The following is a 21,635-nucleotide window of genomic DNA, read 5'->3' as shown; positions in this document are numbered from 1 at the left end:
AAATAATATGTTATTTGCTTTGATTTGTTTAATGTGCATTTTTGGATGAGACTCGGATTGTCGTAAATAGACTTTTCACAACAATAAATTCTTATTCCGCAGAAACATGGCGGGCGCCGTGAACGTAGAAAAAAAAATGAGACTGAGAGACGAATAACAGCATCAATAAATCATTCTCGTCCAATGTTGTTCCCGGGAGATTTCTGATGGATGAAATTAAGCACTTCCATCTCCATCTCCCACCTGATCGCGCGCGTATAAATCCCAGCAGCTGATCAGCAGAGCTCAGACATCAAACCGACCCCGCGCGAGCAGAGACGGCAGCGGACACTTCTCTCTCTCTCTCTTCTCTTTCTCTCCCTCTCTCTCTTTTTCTCCCCGCTTTCACATTAACAAGCGCTCCTCCGGAAACGTGCTCGCATTTAAAGCTGCCCATTTTTGGAGCGCATCCATTTGGGTCTGAGCGCACTCTGACACGCGGCTCCTGGAGGCGGATCTGCTGCTGCTGCTGCTGCTGTCCAGTGCTGAAGTTGCATTTCGCCTGTGCGGAACGGCTTGCGCACAGCTGAAGCTCCGGAGCTTCCGCGTCTTTCCCCCCGCTCAGGTGTTTGACTTTCAACCCTGCAGGACCAACTCTTTTATTGTGCGGTGGATAAAGCGAGGGTATCGTGCTGGAAGAGGCTTTCCGCTCTGCGCTCTAAACATGCCAAGGTCTTTTTTGGTGAAAAAGGTGAAGCTAGATGATTTCTCATCCACTGAACTTGAGAGCGCGTACGGCAGGTCCAGGACCGATCTTAGCTTTCGGATACACGACAAAGGTAAATGCAAAGGAATGCTTAATCTTTGATTTATCGCTTTTTAACTTAATGCAAGCAGAGTTTTGGATGCGACCACAATCATCTGAAATCCTGAACAGTGGTTTTGGGTTTAATTTATGAATTAAACTCTGCAGGAAGGAAAGTAGATATCCAGTAGCTGGATTTCCCGCACCTCTGTGGCTTTGCCTGTGATTTATGAGAAACCATAATGGATTTGCAAACATAATTAGTGGGATTCCAGCACTAAAAACGAATGGTAACATTCGCATGCACGCCATATGCTTGTAACATCGCTTAACTTCTCAGCAACTTGGAGCCCAGTCACTTCTAGATGAGCTTAGGTGTTTGTTTATTCTGCAAATCAAAGAAACGCTTAGGGCAGCTGCGCACAGCACACTGTGCTTATGGTGGTGCCTTTAGAAGGGGGGTAATTAATCTCCCACTGTAAAAAAGTGCTATCTGTGCTCATACTGTAAGTCCACAGTAAATGTGGCATCCTTCACAGCTCCACAGCTTTGTCCTGAAATAACTCTGGAATAATGTGAAGTCAAGCTGACACCTATTCTGCTTGAAATTTCCCGTAGTGAGTGGTCATTAAGTCTAATTATATTCAAAGAGAAATGCTGAATTTGTTAAACACATAATGAATCTCAAAGAGCACTGGCACAATCTGGTCGCCGGTCGCCTTTGCCAAGGTGGAGATAAATTGAGCGGAAAAGTGTCCGTTGCGTCGCAGAACCCCATTGTCCTCACCCTATTCCCTTGTGAATATGAATAATTGAATAAAAGATCTTGTTCTCTCCATGCTAGGCTACATCAGTGACTACATCACCCCGGCCGTTTATGATGGAGAAAGCGACGGTGGCACTAAAGTACCTTCTCCAGGACCGATTTACGACAGTAACCACAGCGACTACGGGGCACCCGACTCGGACCAGCCCGACAGCCCGCAGTCTGAGATCACATCCGGATACATCAACGGCGACAACGCGGTGAGCGAAGGTTACGCTGTGGATGCGTTCTTCATCACGGACGGCAGGTCCCGTCGGAAAGTGCTCAGCGGCTCACGGACCCTCCAGCGGCACACGTGCAACGAATGTGGCAAAACCTACGCGACGTCTTCCAACCTGAGCAGGCACAAACAGACGCACCGGAGCCTGGACAGCAAGATGGCCAAAAAGTGCCCGACATGTGGGAAAGTCTACGTGTCCATGCCAGCCCTGGCCATGCACCTGCTTACCCACGACCTCAAGCACAAGTGTGACATATGTGGGAAAGCATTCAGCAGACCTTGGCTACTGCAGGGCCACATGCGTTCTCACACGGGCGAGAAGCCCTTTGGATGTGCACACTGTGGAAAAGCGTTCGCCGACCGTTCCAACCTGCGGGCGCACATGCAGACCCACTCCGCGTTTAAGCATTTCAAATGCAAGCGATGCAACAAAACTTTCGCGCTCAAGTCCTACCTGAACAAGCACTACGAGTCGGCGTGCTTTAAAGGCGCGTTCTCGCCGCTCGCGTCCGTCGAGGCGTGACTTCCGGTCTGTTAGCGCTCACTCCCCCGTCACGTGTTAGGATGATTACGCTATCTTTACCCAGTTATGTCTCACAATCAAAATGAAACCCAGTAATAGCACAATTTTCTCTATTTTTTTTTTCTCTCGCAAAGTTGACCTTAAAGGAATATGGAACCTTCGCATGCACTTCAGCACCCATGTCCTCAAATGACGTTCAGACAATTCACCTCGGCGCTGCGCAGTACTTGACTATGACTTCCGTCGAGTGAAGGTTTGAGTGACACCATGTTCCTCATTAAAATAAAACTCTTTTGTATTGTCAGTGGATATTATCATACTGCTGCAAGTGGCCCAAACGTATTCACAATCGAGGTAAACCGGTATTATTTATTTATTAGTTTTTATATATTTATTTTTTTGTTTGTCTGTTTTTATTACTTCATCTAGGGTGTATGATTCTCTACGATGCACTGAAAGTGTGATTGTCATGTATTTATTTATTTACCTTTTTCTTTCTCAATAACGTTGCCTTTTGGGTTACGCCAGTCTTATTAACATGCCAAAGCATTTAGATCCATGGTAATAATTTTAAAACGTTTTGGTTTGTTAGTTTTTTTATTTGATGATTATTTTTTTGTATACCTACTTAATGCATGCAAAAAGAAAAGAAAACAAATCTATGCCAATACCACAAAGCTTATAATTTTGCCAAAATGTAGAGATAGTATCAGGGGGCAATATTTCTAGGGGTTCTCATAAGAATATAAAAAGCAATAATCATAATGCATGGTATTTTTGAAAGTAATAAAGTATTACCTATAGCAGTTTTTTCTAAATCAGGTACGTTTTGATCCAATACTCTTAATAAACATTTAAAAATACCACATCAGGGAAAATGCCAATGTAGAGTTTAGTGAGACTAAATCCATAAGTCGAAACCATCTTTCTTTGCTCTCTGCTTATGCACTGCCTGCCTCGAATTTAAACGTAGATTTAGGATGTAGGCCCAAAGTGCTGTAACTCCACTCTAAGCAATTCAGAACCATTCTTTAGAAGTGTGGAACATGTAATGGCTTTTCTGAGGTTAACTCAAAGGGACACGCAAGGACAGGAAAAGGACTGGAGCTGTAGGAAGGTGTACCATCTGCATAGCCGTTCTGTAATGCACTCACCCTGCATTTCCAGCCCAGCTCAGATCAGACGCTTCATTTTCTCCGGTTTTGGTGTCCCTGAGGTTGAAAGCACTTCATTGTAGAAATCCTTAAAAAGTAGCACAAAAACCCTAGATTCAGGTAGATGTTACCTAGCTCAATCTTCCTTTTTTATACCTCGAAAGAGGAATAACAGCTCAGTTTGTGAGAAGATCTTCATGTAGATACTCATTTGAAGAGGAAAAACCTTTTTACTGTAGATGAATCCACTAAACCTGTTCAGAAAAAAAAAATGTCCTGCGACTTTTTGAGCCAATGTTCAAATGATGTAAGCACAAGACACAAGGCATTTTAAGCACTTCATAATAAAGGCAAAGTAAACAAACCGAGTCCATTGCTCATTTGTCCCTGATTATTGCCGTTCCTCTGTGAAATTAGTCTATTAAAGAGGCCAATTAATCTTGGTGAATGAAAATCAATGCACACGCACTGTCGAAGCAATGCAGGCCAAGAGATGGGATGGGCGAAAACCTGCTATGGTTATTTACGGTTCAATATATCCACTCCGGCAGTAGCAATTGGTTGTTTTTAATGTAGCACCAAAAGCTGATATAATGGAAATAATGGAGTGGCGATAATTGAAGTCCAGAGGGTGCTGCGTTTCCTTCAGGGTGACATTCTTGCCACACAATCTTTGTCGGTTGAAAGAAAAGCGTGCACTTTTGTTACCTCAAATCAACAGGTATCAGGGTGAAGCTGCAGAGCTGTATGATGATTTTCCATCCTTTACAAGTGGCTCTCGGCATATGGCTCATAAATGTTAGCAATCCACATGATTGGGTGTTTGTTTTACCACTTAAGGTGAGGGATGCGTTCCACTTGAGTCGAGTTTTGGTGACTGTGCATGCAAGATAAACTGCATTGGTGTTAAGATGCAATCCACTTCTCAAGCACACACCACGAAGTGCTGCTTTTACTGCAGTTCCATCTGTATCTGCTCGGTTCTCGTTCAGCGAGGAGCACCAAACTCTCCCGCTCAGGTTAATCTAGCTTGTGCAAACGAGGCCACCAGTGTCATCAATTTGCTGGGAATCATTATCCGAGCATTCTGAGCGTCTGCGCTCCGGTCTCCGGAGCTCTAGGTAATTGTGCTAGCAGGATGGGATCAGCAGGAGCCATTATTTAACCGGAGACAGCTGTGCGAGGGGCCGCACACGTTGATCTGTTTGCTGTTTCGTCCCTGTCTCACTGCTTTAGGATCACAGCATCCCTTGAGTGATTCCTGCGTCTTCTGTACTGCCCGTGTTCTCCGGGGTCCTTGGATCTCTGACAAACCCCATAACGCTCTCCCAAGTCGAGCAGGTTTACTTTTACAACTCGGACCGAGCTTGATCTCAGAATAAATATTTTCAGAAGTCATTATTGGATCGGGTTTAGTCAAGAAACTGCTTATTAGTGACATCGCTGTTTTCGTACTGGAAAGCCAGAATCAATATCCATGAGGTTACAATCAGCAATGGCTGAAATCGTCCCTGTGTCAACTGATGGATTAGATGAAAGGCTATTAAAGCAAGCCTTGTTTTCGAAAACACACAGACAGGTCAGAGAACAGCATTCATTAAGAGTTTGTTGATGCACTACTACTAACAGCTGGCTCATAAGAAAACGTGACTTGCGACTTTTATCTTACACCAGCAAAGCACCTCTTGTACTGTATTTTGAGTTGTTTTCTTTGTAGTTCAAAATGTTTATTTACTGATCTTGCTTGTGCTGAAAATCTTACAGTGTAAAATGCCAAAAGCTGCATTATAGACCACTGTTTTCTTCTGATAAAGGCTGCAGTGTTAAAGTCCCGAAGCCTCAAGCTTTAACTGAGGAATTCCCTGATAATCATCCTGTCCACTATTGCACTTAAATATTTAAATACCCAAAATATGCTGAATTTAGACACATTATGGCGTTTAGCGATGTCAGTTGCTGTTAGCTCTTATGTGTCTTGCAATGGACTGCCATACCCAAGTTTGAAGATCTCTTTTAGAATGCGATTTAAGAGCTTCCACATTAATATTTTGTAATAAGTTAAAACTGATTTTGGTGTGTCCAAGCTGCTTGGTTTGAGAGTGACTGTGAGCTGTGCTTCATTCAATAGAAAGTGAACATTTTCTTTTTGCCTGCAATATATTGCTGAAGTGACCCACACCTACTTGTTTCACACAAATCCGACTGGTTTCATGTAGCATTCATTTATTGTTTGTAGTGAAAATAATCTTAGTGGATTGCAATGTAAAAATTATGCAGGTTATGCCTTTCCATCTTCTGTCGCATTTTTTTGTTCTGTTCTTTTGTATATGCTTTGTTAAATATAAGATGCCTTCAAAGGAAATGGAAAAGATAAGCACTGATGTCTGTAGAATATGCATGTTGATTTTTTTCCCCTTATCACTAACATTCAAATATTAAATAAAACGCCAACAATTAAAGGAAGGTCAGTTGAGTATTTTAAATTTCCACAGATATTTCGGATGTTAATATTTTGTCTAGTGGATGCAGTGAGACTGTTTTCATTTTGTTCATGCATTTGTTATTTTGTATGCTGCAGCTGACTGGTTTTCTTAGTGGAAGCTTTAAGATAAGACACTGAGTTGATTATGAAATAATTTCAACTCACATCAGTATTTAATCCAAGAATTTACTTCCTCATCACAAAATAAACCCTGATGCAGAGCAATATTGTTTAAAGCACATCTGTGCATATGTAGGCTTTAATATAGAAGCAATCCAAAACATTGGTTACCACACTTCAGTATTTTATACCTTGTGACAATATCCCAAACTGAAAAAGATTTTGATGTTTTTTGAGTGGAGAATTTCTCGTCTCACGGTGCAGAATTAAAGTCCGTGCAATGTGTCTCTTAATGACACAGTCCATGTACCTGCAGAATAGCCAGTTTCTTTAAAGCAAGGTACTACAGATGACATATGTATCATCCACAGTATATAGATTCCCAGTACCTCAGCTGTCTGTCACATCCTCTCTTACTCAGATATGTTTCCCAGTCCAGCGATTTCGTCCCTGTTTTTATCCAAGCAGCCTGTGTCTTTTTAGTCATTTTAATAACATACTAATCCATATGTGCACTTTCCTTTCAAACAGCGCAACCGTGACACCTGTAACATAAAGCATGCTGTTCCTTCTGATGCTTTCATCATATAGAGTTGGTTTGCTTCCCTACCGTTGTGTGCATGTCCATACTGGTGTAGGTGGAGGTCTTGAAAAGCAATGTCTGCAGGCAACTTTGCTCAGACACACTTCAGTAGCTACAAGTAGCAGCCGGGCGCTCGGAGAGAGAGAGAGAGGTTTTTTATAGCTGTTGCGCAGCCACTTGAGAGAGTGTTACCTCTGATGAGAATAGACATTGTGAAAGGCATCGTCTTTATGCTCTGTGCTTGCATGTAGTACTTAAACATATTTCAATGTAAATGCATTCGTGTTTGATTTTAAATTGTTTAAAAAAAAAAAAATTATATTTACTAAATCGATCAACGTTCCAGTGGATAAAAAATGGTTGTGAAAACAGCACACCTCAGGCTTAAACAGCTGAAATTCACATTAGCATGAGGTTAAATGTTTAACCTTTGGGTTTTGTAGTAGTTAACCCTGAATTCCTCCCCGAAGAGGTCATTAAACGCAGATAGTATCAATGTTAGGAAGCTTTAACGATCCCTATTTACATAGAAGTATGTGACTTATCTGGCAGACAGTGGGAGATTCAAATAATTCATGAGGTCTTTCAGTCATTCATAATGAGGTCTGTGTATCTATGAGGTGTCTATTTTGAGAGCGGTAAGAGTTCTTGTTGCATGCTCTTGCTCTGTTGCACGGCAAATATTCCCAGGCAGAGAATAGCGCTTTCAGGACTCTAGGAGGAGGAAGGGTGGGATGGAGAGAGAAACGGTGGGAGGGATGGAGAAAGAAAGAGAGGGAGAGAGAAAGAGAGAGAGAACGAGGGAGGAGGGAGGGAAGTTGACCCAGTTTGGATGACATGCAGCTGAGAAAGCGTGTTCTAGCCTGAACAGTCAGTACATTTTTAATGGCTCCTTTTGAATATCTGTATGAGAGGGACGGTTCAGTTCCTTAATTGTGCCCGACCGAGGCTTCTGCCCATTAGAGTGTATAGGCCAAGTGCTTGTGTGCAATCGTTGTCTAATGTTAGGCTTGAAGGAGCATTTCTGAAGAGCCATAATGTTCTGATTATTGCAGCTTTGTGGTCGCTTCCTGCCCTCTGTGCCTGTTGCAGTAATGTAAGCTGGTAACATAAACACTTCAAAGTGAAGTTTTAAGTCATTTATAACTATCATATTTGAGTATTGAGCGTAAGGGAGTGCTTCCTATAGCGCATCGCAGCCTCTCAGCGGTGAACTTGTGCAGGAACAGGCCGAGCATGTGCTTTTGTTTCGACCTTTCATTTAACGTGGCTGAGGAATTAACACATCATGCATATTCAGCAGGCGAGAAGGAGGAGCAATGCCCCACAACAGCCTTTGATGTGCGTGAGTCAGTGGTTGCGAGAGGCAGAGATGCTGCATTAGCGAGGCTTTAGAATGACTAAGACCTATTTATTCTCCTCCGCTACAGGAACGTGCATCTCTTCTCACTGCAGGTCCATTTTTACACCGACTCTCGCCGTTTTAAATAGAGCACATTCCAGCGTATGGGACTGAGAGCATTGTGAAGTGCTGTGGCGGTGTGTGCCGTGTCCACTCGTGTTATTCCTGCAGGTTTGAAGGCTTAAAAATACATGTTAAGACCAGAATTGTGTTCATTACAAATTCAAATTAAAGTGATTAAAATAAAACGACCTGAACACTTGTTGAATTTAGTCATCTGGTGAATAAAAACTGAGCAGAGAAAACCTAGCTTAAGAGCTTTATACACGAGCATTTTTGGTGTGCGTCCACATTTTTTTTTATATCAGAACTTGGTTTGTTTTGCCTAATATGAATGCTGTTTTCTGAATTCAGGTACGTGCTTGCAAACTGTAACCTTGACTGACACACGAAAGAAAGAATTTATATCTAATTTCTGCTAACCTTCAGAAGAAAACTGACTACCACATTCTTTTGATATTTTCCATTATTTGTGACAAATAGATGCATGTGCCGTTTTGTGTTGGTGCTTTGGAAACAAAACCTAATTTTACAAAAGCGAGGGCAGCAAGCAACAGTATCCATCAATTTCGCCATCTTCTCCTGCATAGTCCTTACCTAGCAACAGGGCCAAACCGCTCCCATTCTGATGACTCAGTGTCCTGTGGTTCAGAACCAAAAACAATGTGTGAACACAGTTGTGTGCGGTCAGGAAAAGGGGAATGAGTCCAATTCGGGTTTGGTCCAGACAAATAAACCAAGTGTACAAGCACACTTAAACTGGTAGCTGTGTTTTGGAACATGGCAGATACGTTTTAGCTGGTCTGAACTGACCATCAGCTAATCTAAGTTCATTGTTAGCTGGATGATTACATTAACATGAGGTTAAACGTGTAACCTTTAGGAATTTGTCATGGTTAAACCTAAGATTCAATTTGAAAATACGCTGTTTGACCTACATACAAGTCATAAAAAAGGAAAGTAATTGAAATATAAAAAGCTGTAATGAATGTAAACTGAAAACTGTTTTGGAACATGATGGCTGGTTTCAAACAGGTCTTTAAATGGTCAAAGATTAAATGAAATGTTTTAACATCTTTATGTGGTACTTTATGATATGGATTGTTTGCCGGCTAGAATCCAGCTTAAGTTGTGTTTTCTGGCAGCATTTCTTAACTTATTTAACCAGCCAGCTGATCAAGCACCTTCATCAGGTACGTTTTGCTGGATACCGCTAGCTAAACCTTCCTATACAGTAAACATCCCCAGGTGTTTAAACTCCATTTGAGCACTTCTCCATGGCTTTCCTTTATCATTCCCATTATGATATGCAGGCTATCTCATGAATTGCCTCTGAGTGAAAGGATCAAGATTTGGCTGTTGACAGAAATTTGACTAAATCCACATGTTAGTGGTAGCTAGAGGCTGTTTTGAGACACTTAGTGTGTGAGTATAAACTTACAGTGTGTGTCCTCTGAGAGATAAGGCTTGTGTCTTTGTGTGTGTGTGTGTGTGTGTGTGTGTGTGTGTGTGTGAGGGAGAGAGAATGAGCATCAGGCATCTGAATGGAACAGTCAATGGGATTTGGACGCTCTGGTGTCTCCACGCCTGTGGCTCTATTGTTTGGCTCTTCGATCTCCCATCTCTAACTCTTTATCTCACTCTTTTTCTTCCTCGCTGCTCTCTCATTCTCTCTACCTCTCATTTTCTCCTTTTCTCTCATTTTCCCACTTAAAGAAACAGTACACCCAAAAATGTTTCACTCCCAATCATTTCAAACTTGTATTCTCATACTGTTTCTGTGGGAACAAAAAAAAATTATTGTAACGAATTTTCATGCAGCTCTTTTCCAAACAACATTTTATAATAACTGTATCTGCAACCCTTGAACACATTTTAGCTCAGTCTGTATGACTGCATGATATATGTGAAGTGTTTTAAAGCCATATAGAAGATTTATGTTGGGACATTTGAATTTTAGCTGTTATTCATTGGTAATCATCACCACTGAAAAGATGAAATGAAAAAGAAGAGTCATGCAAACAAAAATGACATGCCTTTGTTGCAGTCCTTAGACATGGTAGAGCCATATTTAATTTTTGACAGCGATAAAAATGAGGTTCTAAAGGATAGAAGTACATTGTATTCAATGGACTATACTATTGTTTAATGACATACCAATTGTTTAGCTGACAAAATGTCTTTGCAGGGGAAAAAAAACTTTCAGCAGACAAAACCTGTAGTGTAGAATAGTTGTGTAATAGCTTCGTTTCATTCATGTTAAATTCAGTATGTAGTCTAATCTAATTTATACCATGGAACACAAAGGAGAATTCTTAAAAGGGGGTGTTCACCTTCATTTGGTCCCCATTGACTTGCATAGGTTTTTTTTTTCTTTACTACAGATGTCAATGACAACCAGCAGTTGAAGGTGAACTATCCCTTTAATGCAGATGTTCACTGACTGCTTATTGTGACAGCATCAGTATGTCTTCAAAAAGGCACCATAAAAGCGGTCCATACAACAATTATATTGCACTATATTATACTAGTGTTTTGAAGCAGAATGAAATAAAAGTAATTCACTTATTTATCTGACCCTTTTCTTTCTGTTGTGGCCCAAGTCTGACATCTTGGTCAGTGGCTTTTAATGTTCATATACCTTAATAACAGATCACAGATTGAGGGAGAATAAATGATTTTTGGGTGAACTGTTCCTTTAACAAATGTAAGCACACAAGTTTCTCCTTTTTCTCCTTTCGCAATAGGATTTAGACCCATCCTTTAAACTGTGCACCCTGACTGATGTCCTCAAGGAGAGCTCAGCTCTTGTTACATGATACTTTTTAATCACTGATGTTGGATCAGCCTACCTAACAACAGACTAAGCCGAGCTTTAGACCGTCTATTAAGCTGTACATCCGAACTGTTCCAGGAACAGAGTACAATACATATCAACAGTGATAATACAATACTGGAGGTAAAGGTTTGTGGGAACACTGAGAAATGTAGCTGATCTGAACAGCAGTCAGTGTTGATTTACTGCTTGTATCTCCCTCGGGGAATATTAAAACCCTTGAATACTTGGATCCTCTACAACGCAATGTATTTTGAGTACCGCAGTCATCTACATTGTCACAGCAGCTTTTGTAATAGCATAATTTTTAAAATCACAGTTTTTTTTTTATTATTTTTAAGATAGTAAAATCCAAATACGCTTTACAGGACTTATGTGTAAACAATTATTGCACATGCAACTGTGGAACAGTCCTTAAGACACTTATATTTTACAGGCAGTAAACAACTTAAAAGAAGTAGTTCACCGACAAAATAAAAATTTCCTGATGAATTATTCACCCCCGTGTCATTCAAGATATTCATGTCGTTCTGTCCTCAGTTGAAAATAAATTTTGAGGAAAACAATAATAAGCAATAATAAGTTTTTTCTTGGAGATCAAAGAGTTGAAGGTGTAAATTGCAGTTTTGAGAGCAGCTTTACAAGATCCCAGCCCAGGAATAAGGGTCCCAATCTTGTGAAACGACTGATCATTTTATAAAAAAATAAAAAAACAAAAATGTATATTCTTTTTAACCACAAATGCTCATCTTGCATTAGATCGGCAATGTGCAACCACAACATATATTCTGGTCTAAACACTAGTGGTAAGTTTAAGGGCAAGGTTAGGTCATTAGTACAAAATCATATGAATCGGCAACTAGTAAAATACATACGATTTATCAAAAATGTTGAGGAGTGAGGTCGTACGATTTTTTATGAATTATTCACCTTTTTTTATTCACTGCACTTATGGCCTGGAAGTACTGACCCAGTGTTTACAAAGCAAACATGCAAGGACTAAATCAAATGCCTTTGAAAAAAAAAAAAAAGAATCAGTTGGACAGTTTAAGTTGGAGGGGAAAATCAGATGAAGTTAGGTACTACTTCCACCTACGTTACACATGGCCTTCTCTAAATGACTTAGCATGTTCACAAAGCTAGTAAAAGATGAGCAGTTGTAGTTAAAAAAAAAAAAATTCTTTTGTAGAAAATTGCTGATCATATAGCTAGATAAGAGCCTGGTTGGGATTATGTAGCTGCTTTGAAGCTGCATCAAAACTGCACATTCAACCTGTTGAAATTCACTATATGGAGGAAAATCCTGAAATGTTTTCCACAAAAACCTTAATTTATTTTTGACTGAAGAAAGAAAGAGTAAACTACCAGGAAATGTTTATACTGGAAGTGAACTAATCTTTTAATAACTTAAACAGCAGTAAAGAGACCCCTCTACTGACTTAGAAAAACACCAGAACAAAGATCACCTGCACGAACGTGACAGTCCTGCTGCATTAGACATGAGGACTGCAGATGTAGCCGAAGCAAAAAATAAACTGCAATGTTTGTAATGAAAGATGCCTGAAACAGTGCTGGAGGGAGGTAGGAAGGACAGCTGATCGTCCTTGCAGTGGTAAACCACGTGTAACCATGTCCCCCCCAGATGTGTTTAAAAAGCCTTAGCTGAAAAGTGTAGTAACATCTCACTGCAAGAACTGACAAATCTGATCCATGAGGCTGAGATGCACTGTTGAACAGCTTTTGGCTACACAAGATACATAGCAACTTATGATTATACTGTAAAATATACATATAATATAAATATGTTATATTTATTAGGCAATTCAGTTTAATTATGTGCTGTAATTGCAGATTTGGAAAACAAATACAGTTTCAAAGTAGGTTTCTCGACACTGGTAGCTTCTTTATGAAATGCTTTGTAGCGAAACACCATTTTCTAATGTGATTATATTCTTTAACATATATTTCACACCTTGTATTGGGCAAGAATTAACTTCATCCTTAACTCCACAATCTATTCCTTACAGACCCTCTCTTCCTCTCTATCTTTGCCTTTTTTCCTCTTCATCTCTTTCTCTCTTTCTTTCCTTCTCTCTCTCCAGGGCATTTTCTCACCCAAGATTAGACTACCTGCCTTCATCATTACACAGGCATTAAATATAGCACAATAACCTCAAGACGAAGAGCGGAGAGAGAGGTTATAAATTACACCCTTCTTTACAGACATGCAGTATGGGGGAGAGAGAGAGAGAGAGAGGGAGGGAGAGGACACTGCTGGAATTATTTGAAGCTGATCTGCTCTGTTCCTTCTTGTTGAGTTAGGCTATAAGACAGCGTGAAGACGTAAACTGACTCTTGAAAACAGTGTGCTGCAAAACGCAATGTTTCCTTCTGATTACCGCTGCTCAGTGCTTTTTTTTTTGGGCTTTTTGGCATTTTGGCATTTTGGCATTTCTCTCCCATGTCTCTTAGTACTTACTGTATGATGGCCTCGGCTTGAAAGCAGTATGTACATCTCTACAATTTGCTTAGCCGTATGTATTTGGGAAATGCGGCTGGTCCTTTTTGTTCAGCTTATTTCAGTTCGTATCAAATCATTAGATAAATTGTTCCATACCTTTATATAGTTCAGATCAGCTCACTAATGGGCAACGGCTACCTTTCCCAAAAGCATCGTAAGCATAAGTAGATCATGGAGACCACTGGTGCTAATGATTACTACGATCTACTTAGGCTCACAGGACTTTTGGGTAATGCAGCCCAGTTCTATTTATATGATTCAATGTATTTCTGTCCTTTTAATTCATTTGGTATAATTCCGTTCTATTTTATTCAATTCGTCAAATTCAGATCAGTTTTGTTTGGATGAATTAAGTTCTGTTTTGGTTTACAAAAATTGCTCACTATTTTCATAATTAACTTCTTTCATATTTAATCAAAATTCTTTTAAGAGTTTCTTTTAAGCACCATTCTGTTCAGATTAAATATTTTAATAGTTTTGTCATTTACAGATATACTGATTTTTTTATTTTGCACTTTAAGACTTCAGTTCTGGCTCGTTTGGCTTATTTAAGTTAGTATTTGCATTTTATTTCTATGTAAGTAAATTCAGTTCAGTAACTCAAGCTCAAGGTTAGCTTTGTTTCAGTTTATTCTGATGATCAGGTTCAGTACAGTTCAACTCTGTTTTGATATAGTTAAATCCAGCTCCGATCTTTACAGTTTTCTTCAAATCGCTACCCTGATTTAAATCAGTTTAAATTACTTCACTTCTGCCAGTTATGTCCAATACTTTAAATTTAGTTCAATTTATTTCAGTTTAGTGTAGTGTAAAGCAGTTTGCTGATGAGGTTAAAGAAGCACTGTTCAGATGTGCATTGCAGTGCAATGCAGTACCATGAGAGAGAGAGAGAGTGTGAGAGAGAGAGAGAGAGAGAGAGAGAGAGAAGGATGCTGGAGTAAGTAAAGTGTTGTAAATGTTGGTCTGTCTTCTGTGCATGTTTTCAGCTTCAGTGGGTCAGGGTGAGTCGTACTTCGAGCTACTCTGCCGGATCAGCACTTTCTGCTCCAATCAATGCAGCCGGGCCTGCAGCAGGAAACCAGGACGGGCATGTTCCTCTCTGGGATACACATACAGTATATACATATATATGCAAAAACAAACACATATGGGAAATGTTTCTAAACACGTATCTGTGAAGCATACATAGACAAGTGCCCCCAGGCATGATGTACGATTAGAAATATAATCACACCAGCTATAATCCTGTGAGATTCACGCAGCATATACAGACCTACTTTACACACACACACACACATATACTTTCTATCTAAATTAAGGACACACCATAGTTGTAATGCAAAACGTAATATAATTACCACCTAACCTAAACCCTACTGTATGCTCTAAAAGACAACTGCATTTTTAAAATGAAAAAAGTGAATAATTTTTACAAACGAGGACATACCCAAAGGGATTTTTTTGCCATATTTACCTGACTTCTGGTGACAAATTTGTCTATGAAGTATAGCTAAGTAAACACACATTCACAGCTGTGCATACATAAAAATGCACCAACATAACCACACAGACAAATAAGGACAATCTGAACATACATGCGCACACACACACACACACACACACACAAACCCACACAAAAGCATCAGAGTGTTGTGACTGTTGTGTAAATAGAGTAGTTGTGACCTGCTCTCTGAAACGGCAGGTCTATGTGACCTTGCCCTTCCATCATAACAGGAACACAGCAGGATCGAAACAGAGATGAGACACGAGCCAGATGACTCAGGCTTTAGTTGAAAGCATCTCATTCTCTTGTACGAGACTTAAGAAATCATTATAAGGTTTGTTGAAAGATAAACAGGTATCTGAATTTGGAATATGCCATTTGGAGCACTGGACAGATGCTTCTGGTCAGACTGCACCCCGGGGGGCAATCGAGGTTCAGATTAATCAAGTGGCTTTTAGTAGGAGCGTTGCTTTTGTTGGACTCTACAGGATTCACACACAAATAAAAACAAAAGAGCACAGCCAAAAGCACAAGAGGTCAGTTAGTGATATTTATAGTCTCCGCTCAAGGTCTTATGGAAGATAATGCCACACATATCAAATCATCAGTAAACGGAAAATAACACCACACCAAAGGCTGGTGTATCAAAGCCCTATTAAGAACAGTGGATTTAAATACAATGATTTTGAATGGAGCCAAATTTTTTACATTAACATTTAATGTCTTAAAGAATTTTAGTTATTTTGATTAATCTGTTCAGCGAATACCGATGAATGGAATGAGAAAAAGTGTTGTTTTAATCATATAAAATTCAATTGTACGCTCAACTTTAATAGTCACCCAAAAATCTTCGTGGATCACACCATCATCACACACACACGCGTATATTCCCTCTCAACGCTCAAGTAAAACCGCCACTATACCCTCAGTATCTGTTACTCCTTTCTCTTGACCTCTTTTTGAGTGTGAGGTATATGTATGAGTGTATTGTTTGTTTTTATGTGTGCATGTTTGCGTGTATATCTGAAAAGTCTGTTGTCTTGGCAGTTGCTTTGTTAGTTTTCCTCAGGGCAGGACTGTGTGATGTCTGGTTTGAAACAGAGAACCACTCAAAGCTCAAAATACACTCACTTCAAACATGAGCCCAGTTTAAGCGACTGAGTCAGAGAAAGATACAATCTCAGACAAGAATAAGGTACATTTCGAGCATCAGGGGGAATAACTGTGCGCATTTGGTTCATGTGATGAAGGTGCTCCTGTAAGCTCTTCTGTATTAAATTCCTTAGGCCTGGGTATAATTATGTTGGCAATAAAACAATTTTTTTTTTTCTTAGAACATAATTTTAATTGGCAGTTAAAATATCATTTATTTTAAATGGTTACTCCACCCCAAAATGAAAATTTTGTCATTAGTCACTTAACCCCATGTCGTTCCTGTAAAAGCTCTGCTCGTCTTCAGAACACAATTTAAAATATTTTGGATGAAACGGCATGCTTTTGACTGTCCCATTGCCTAATGGACACTGTCAATGTCAAGAAAATTTTAAAAGTCATCGTCAGAATAGTCCATTGGCCATCAGTGGTTCAATCTGTATTTTTTACGAAGTGACAAGAATACTTTTTAAAAAATCTGAATACTTTTTTTTGTAAAGAAAATTTCTCCAAATCTATTCCAATAAAGAACTCATCTACATCTTCAATGGCGTTATGGGGTGAGTATTTTCATCAAATGTCCATATATAAGTGAACATTCATTGTTTGTTTGATTTTTCTCATGGTAAGAACTAACATAATCAAATTAATTTAGTGACAAAATAATCATTCAACTTTTAACAATTATCATTACTACAGTTTTGAATGCTTTGCCATGTGTAGCCAAATCCTTTTTGCTCACTGATCGGATTGATTGTTGAATTTGTTCTCTTTTTTTGTAAAACTGAGAATGACTGAGAGTAATCTTCGCCGATGCACATTCCCCTCTTCTCAAGTCAGCAGTGCACTAATTTGATTAACAACTATAAACAATTAGCAGAATGTGTATTTCACAGAGAAACAAACGGGTCGCTCCAGTGGCTGTGTCTGCTGATTAGTCCTATCATGACACTGTCGTACCCTTCAGACAGACCCTCAGCCTGAGTCGCACACCACAGACACTTCAATACCGCATCTCTTCATCTCACACATCAACAGAGTAGACAGGTCAAACAGACAGGATTGCAGCAGAACAGAATCCGACAAAGAAGCAGATGTGGGTTTGTATCAGCCTTTTCTGCATTATATGAACAAAAATTCATTACATGTTTTACTATTTATTATTAAAAGAACTCTGTAATCTATGTATCCTTAATTAAATTTATGTAAATCCTTTCTATTCGTGGTCACAGTTGTGGTTCATAGAGTCAGCTGAACTCAGTAACAGCTGTGATTTACTAATGCAAGCCACTAACTAATGAAGCTCTTCTTTTTGAACTGGTTCGTGAGAGCCATTCTTGCAAATTGGGCGTCATGTCTCGTGCCGTGTTTGTTGTTTTGCAAACAGGAAAGACTAGCTTGCGCTCAAACTGACGGAGAGCTTCTGTAACGAAACCACATATGGATGCATACAAAGATTTCCTGACTGTGATAAAAAGTTTAATTATTTATTATTTTGATCCATTTAGTCGCTGTCAGGAGCCCTGGTTAATCTACAAAGACCATCTGCAGCCAGCCAGAAGTAAAGTGACACATTCTTATAATTTCTGTATTTAGTAGCCCATAACCCTTGGTTTTGCAGGTCTACATTAAATGTTAATTGTCTAATGAATTATCTATTTAATCTGTCCATTACGTACTATTACGATTAATCTTAAATTACAAAACACAAGAGTTCACATGTAAGCCCACTGAGGTGTAGGTCTCTTGTTCTGTAGTAATGGGAGATGGTAGAACTGTTCTGTCTGAACTACTTTGCGGCCCATGATCCTCATTAAAGCACAGAGGTCCTTCCTGAGGCACTGGGTGAATCTGCAAAGAGAACCAGACAAAGGTAATAGCTACAGGCTGCTCCCTTTGCTATGCTCAGACCTTTTTATCAAGCCTTATTTGAAGACATCAAACCCCATAAATTGGGACGGAGGGGATGTGTGTGGATGAGCAGAAAGAGAGAGAAACAGGGAAGTATGGGGGAAAGTGATGGGGGAAGGGAAATGGGAGTCAGAGAATAATTTAACTGCAGTTTTATTTAATCTCAATATTATTATTCTATTATTCTTTATATTTATTTAAATATATATAATTATAATATATTCTATAAAAATGTATGTTTTTGAAAGAAGTCTCTTATCCTGAAAAATGCTGCATTTATTTGATAAAAATAAATCAAAAATAAAACAGTAATATTTTGAAATGTTATGTAAGGAATAATTGGCGATGAGAAAAATAAAGCATTCATTTTTTCTAATAATTCAATGGCTAATAATTTCTAATAATTCAGAGTCAATTATCCCACCACATCTCAAGACATTTATTAGATGATATATTTCAAGGTATTTTTACGGTTTTTGTATTGTGAGTAGGATTATTTCTTCCTCATCTCATCCAACGCCTCTGTTGTTAATTCCAAAACATAATTTTAGACCTAGTAAGGGAGGCTTGAGCCGTTAAAAGCAGACAAATGCTGTTAATAACTAAGTTATGAGTGTGTGTGTATAAGAGAGAGAGAGAGAGAGAGAGAGTGTTTGAATTACCTCTGTGTTTGTCTAATGTCTCTAATGTTACCAATAGTGAAGTTAATTTTCTTCATGAAAAGCCCCGTTGTTACCCTGCTTGTGAGAAGTCATGTTGTTTTTAAGTTGATGTTACGGATAAGATCGTCGGAGTAGTGCTAATGTGTGCAAACTTGTGTGTGCGTCTCTGAGGGAAACAGAGATAGTGTACGTGCTTTCCATAGCCTACAGAATAAATTATTTTGTGGAAAAAATAAAGAAATGATTTGTCATGATTTTATCATGTTGATTGCTATATTTCTTTGTTTGGCCGGTGACATTGTGGGTCTTTTGAAAAATCTTTTTGTAGTGATATGGAACTGTAATGCTGCTTGAAACTGCGTTCACTGTGCATTTCTTTTAAAAAATTGCACACCTTAGAATGTTTGTCGGCCAATCAAGCATAATAATGTCGGCCCCATAACATAATACAATGTAAAAAATATGTTTTCTATTCAGTATATTATAAATCATTATTTTATTTCTGAATTAATATAATAGAATGATTTTTAAAGGACCATGCTTGTGACACTTAATACTGGACTAATGGCTGCTGAAAATACTGCTTTTAAAATAAATGTTAAAATATATTAAAATAGAAAAAGTCATTTTATTTTGCATTTATATTTTACAATATTACAATTTGCACTGTTATTGTTTTACTGCATTTGTTATCATATTACTTGCTGCCCCCGACTGATTTCTGATATGAGCACGGTTTTGGTAGAAAGGGGGTGAGGGTCTCATGTGAGTGTGGATGATATGTGACAGGATCTGTTCGTCAGTTTCCAAGGGTGGAGAACTTCTGAAGATGTCAAAAACTGCCTAACCTGTCACCTCGACACACCTCAAACACACGCGCGCACACACACTTGTTTAAAGGCCAGATGATAAAGTGAGACTGGCCTGTGTGTCTGTGTGTCAGGCCTAGAGACTGAAGAAAGAAGCAAATGAGGGACAGGCAGCACACTGCATTAGTACGACAGCATGTGTGTCTACCAGGGCATTTTTGGGTACATTCATATTTATATGTATGCGTCTGTGTCTTAGCGCCTCTGACATCTCTAGGGGCTCTCGTTAGGAGGTTTTCCAGACTGTTTGTGTGCGGTTATGTATTTGTGCCTAAGGGACGCAGCATGGGAAACTGTTCAAGGCCTAATTTAATTGTGGCGCTACAGACAGACCTGTAACATTTCAGTGGTGTAGAAGCATGCTTGTTTGTGTTTGTATGCATGTTCCCATCTCTATTCCTTGTGCCACCAGGGCAGGGTGTTCTTCTGTTGATCTCTGTGCTGAAGTCTCTGATGATGAGCCTGCCCCTTTCAGAAATATTGCCTATGGTCTTTTCATTCTCCCACCCCTTTAAACTCCTCAGAGCCCTTGAATTGCTGAAGTGTATTCCTGAAGATCAGCACTGCATTTGATCGTCTCCTACTTCTGCAACTCTAATTTTGTTGATTTTGACCAAAAGATTCATTTAGGTGGGTGCATTTGGTGGATAAGCTATAAAAATGTATAATCATTTTAATGCATCCCCAATCCCTTTTTTGAACTTCTTGAGCATATTAATAAACAATGGTTTCTCAAATACGTTTCTCATTTCTAATTTAACTTTTGTTTAGTATTACTAATTTCAAGAAAATTATGATTATGTACTGCGAATTGTAATTTTAATAGACTTGAATGAAATATACTTATATTTATTCAAAAGTAGATATTAAGGATAAAATGAAATTTATAATACCCTATGCTCATATCTTTCTTATATTTTGTAGCCTTTAGGTATTGAATCGCTCAACAAAGCGATGACAATAGTACAATCCATGTTAGGGGTAGTTAAAATTATATTATTGTGCAGTACATATAGTCTATATATATATATATATATATATATATATATATATATATATATATATATATATATATATATATATATATATATATATATATATATATATATATATATATATTTATTTATTTACTTATTGTAGATTAATGTATTTTAAAATGCACAGCTTCAGTGTGGAGTGAATAAATCATTCTAATGCAGTTTGCAAATGAAATTTGTGAATTTTTATGCTGATATATTTTGTGAAAACGAATGCTTTTTGAACATTCTGTAACACTACAAACGTCTTTGCTTTGATAGGTTCAGTATATACTCACTGACTGAATAAAAGCATCTTTAAAAAAAAAGAAAGCGTCACAGTTTTCTATTTTCTAACGTGTTTCAATGTGTAGCCAATCACAAACATATCTGTTGATTTCTTGAACATAATGGCCAATCAGTTAGTGAGAATCCACTCACTGCACCAAAACACTGTTCTTGTTCACTGCTCAGTTCGCGGGCTGTCGATTCATCTAATTGTACCAAACAAAGAGTAGACAGTGTGTTTAGGGGATTAAATGTGTGGTGTGGAGAAATTCATTGACTATAACAAAACTTTGTGAGTCATGATGAACTGAAATAAGTAACAGTTTTTTAAGCCCTATGGACAGTGGCAGCTTTTTGACTGACTGCAGTGTGTAAAAACATACCTGTTACACACAGATCTAATTCTTTGCCGTTAATCTTTTGATAAGGTCAGCTGATCAACCCGGAACATTCCCCAACAACAACAAAACCTCCGGAACAGAAGCCGACCGAAATTCTCAAACTGGATGATCCCCAGAGAAAGTGGGTCAAGCCGTTCCAAGGTCTTTTGGGGGAGATTAGACAGACTTTTGGTCTGAAAGTTCGCCGTGAAAAATTTTTGAGCAGCAACTTCAATGAATTCTTAAGACAAGTTGAAAACTGACAATATGCAGCTATATATGGAATCAAGAGATTGCCAGAAAGGTGCAAAAAGGCTAAAACCAAACTGAAGTGTAAGACGT

General features: G+C 38.8%; 1 protein-coding gene across 1 annotated transcript; it reads left to right on the top strand.

Moving 5' to 3' along the window:
- Positions 1-289: 289 nt before the first annotated feature.
- scrt1b (scratch family zinc finger 1b) lies at positions 290-3,871 on the top strand. Its single transcript, XM_043260321.1, has 2 exons — positions 290-818; positions 1,629-3,871. Exons 1-2 carry the CDS (start codon positions 704-706, stop codon positions 2,351-2,353), a joined length of 840 nt encoding a protein of 279 aa, XP_043116256.1. The 5' UTR covers positions 290-703; the 3' UTR covers positions 2,354-3,871.
- The last annotated feature ends 17,764 nt before the right edge of the window (positions 3,872-21,635 follow it).

This window comes from Puntigrus tetrazona, chromosome 16 (assembly GCF_018831695.1).
Source record: "Puntigrus tetrazona isolate hp1 chromosome 16, ASM1883169v1, whole genome shotgun sequence".
Taxonomy (NCBI): domain Eukaryota; kingdom Metazoa; phylum Chordata; class Actinopteri; order Cypriniformes; family Cyprinidae; genus Puntigrus; species Puntigrus tetrazona.
The sequence above is the reverse complement of the archived record's forward strand: the minus strand, read 5'-3'. Positions and strand labels throughout refer to the sequence as shown.

Excerpts from the sequence above, each read along its gene's own strand:
- scrt1b (XM_043260321.1), top strand. The coding sequence starts at position 704 with ATGCCAAGGTCTTTTTTGGTGAAAAAGGTGAAGCTAGATGATTTCTCA. Across the intron at positions 819-1,628 it reads CTTTCGGATACACGACAAAG|GCTACATCAGTGACTACATC; the intron begins GTAAATGCAAAG and ends TCTCCATGCTAG.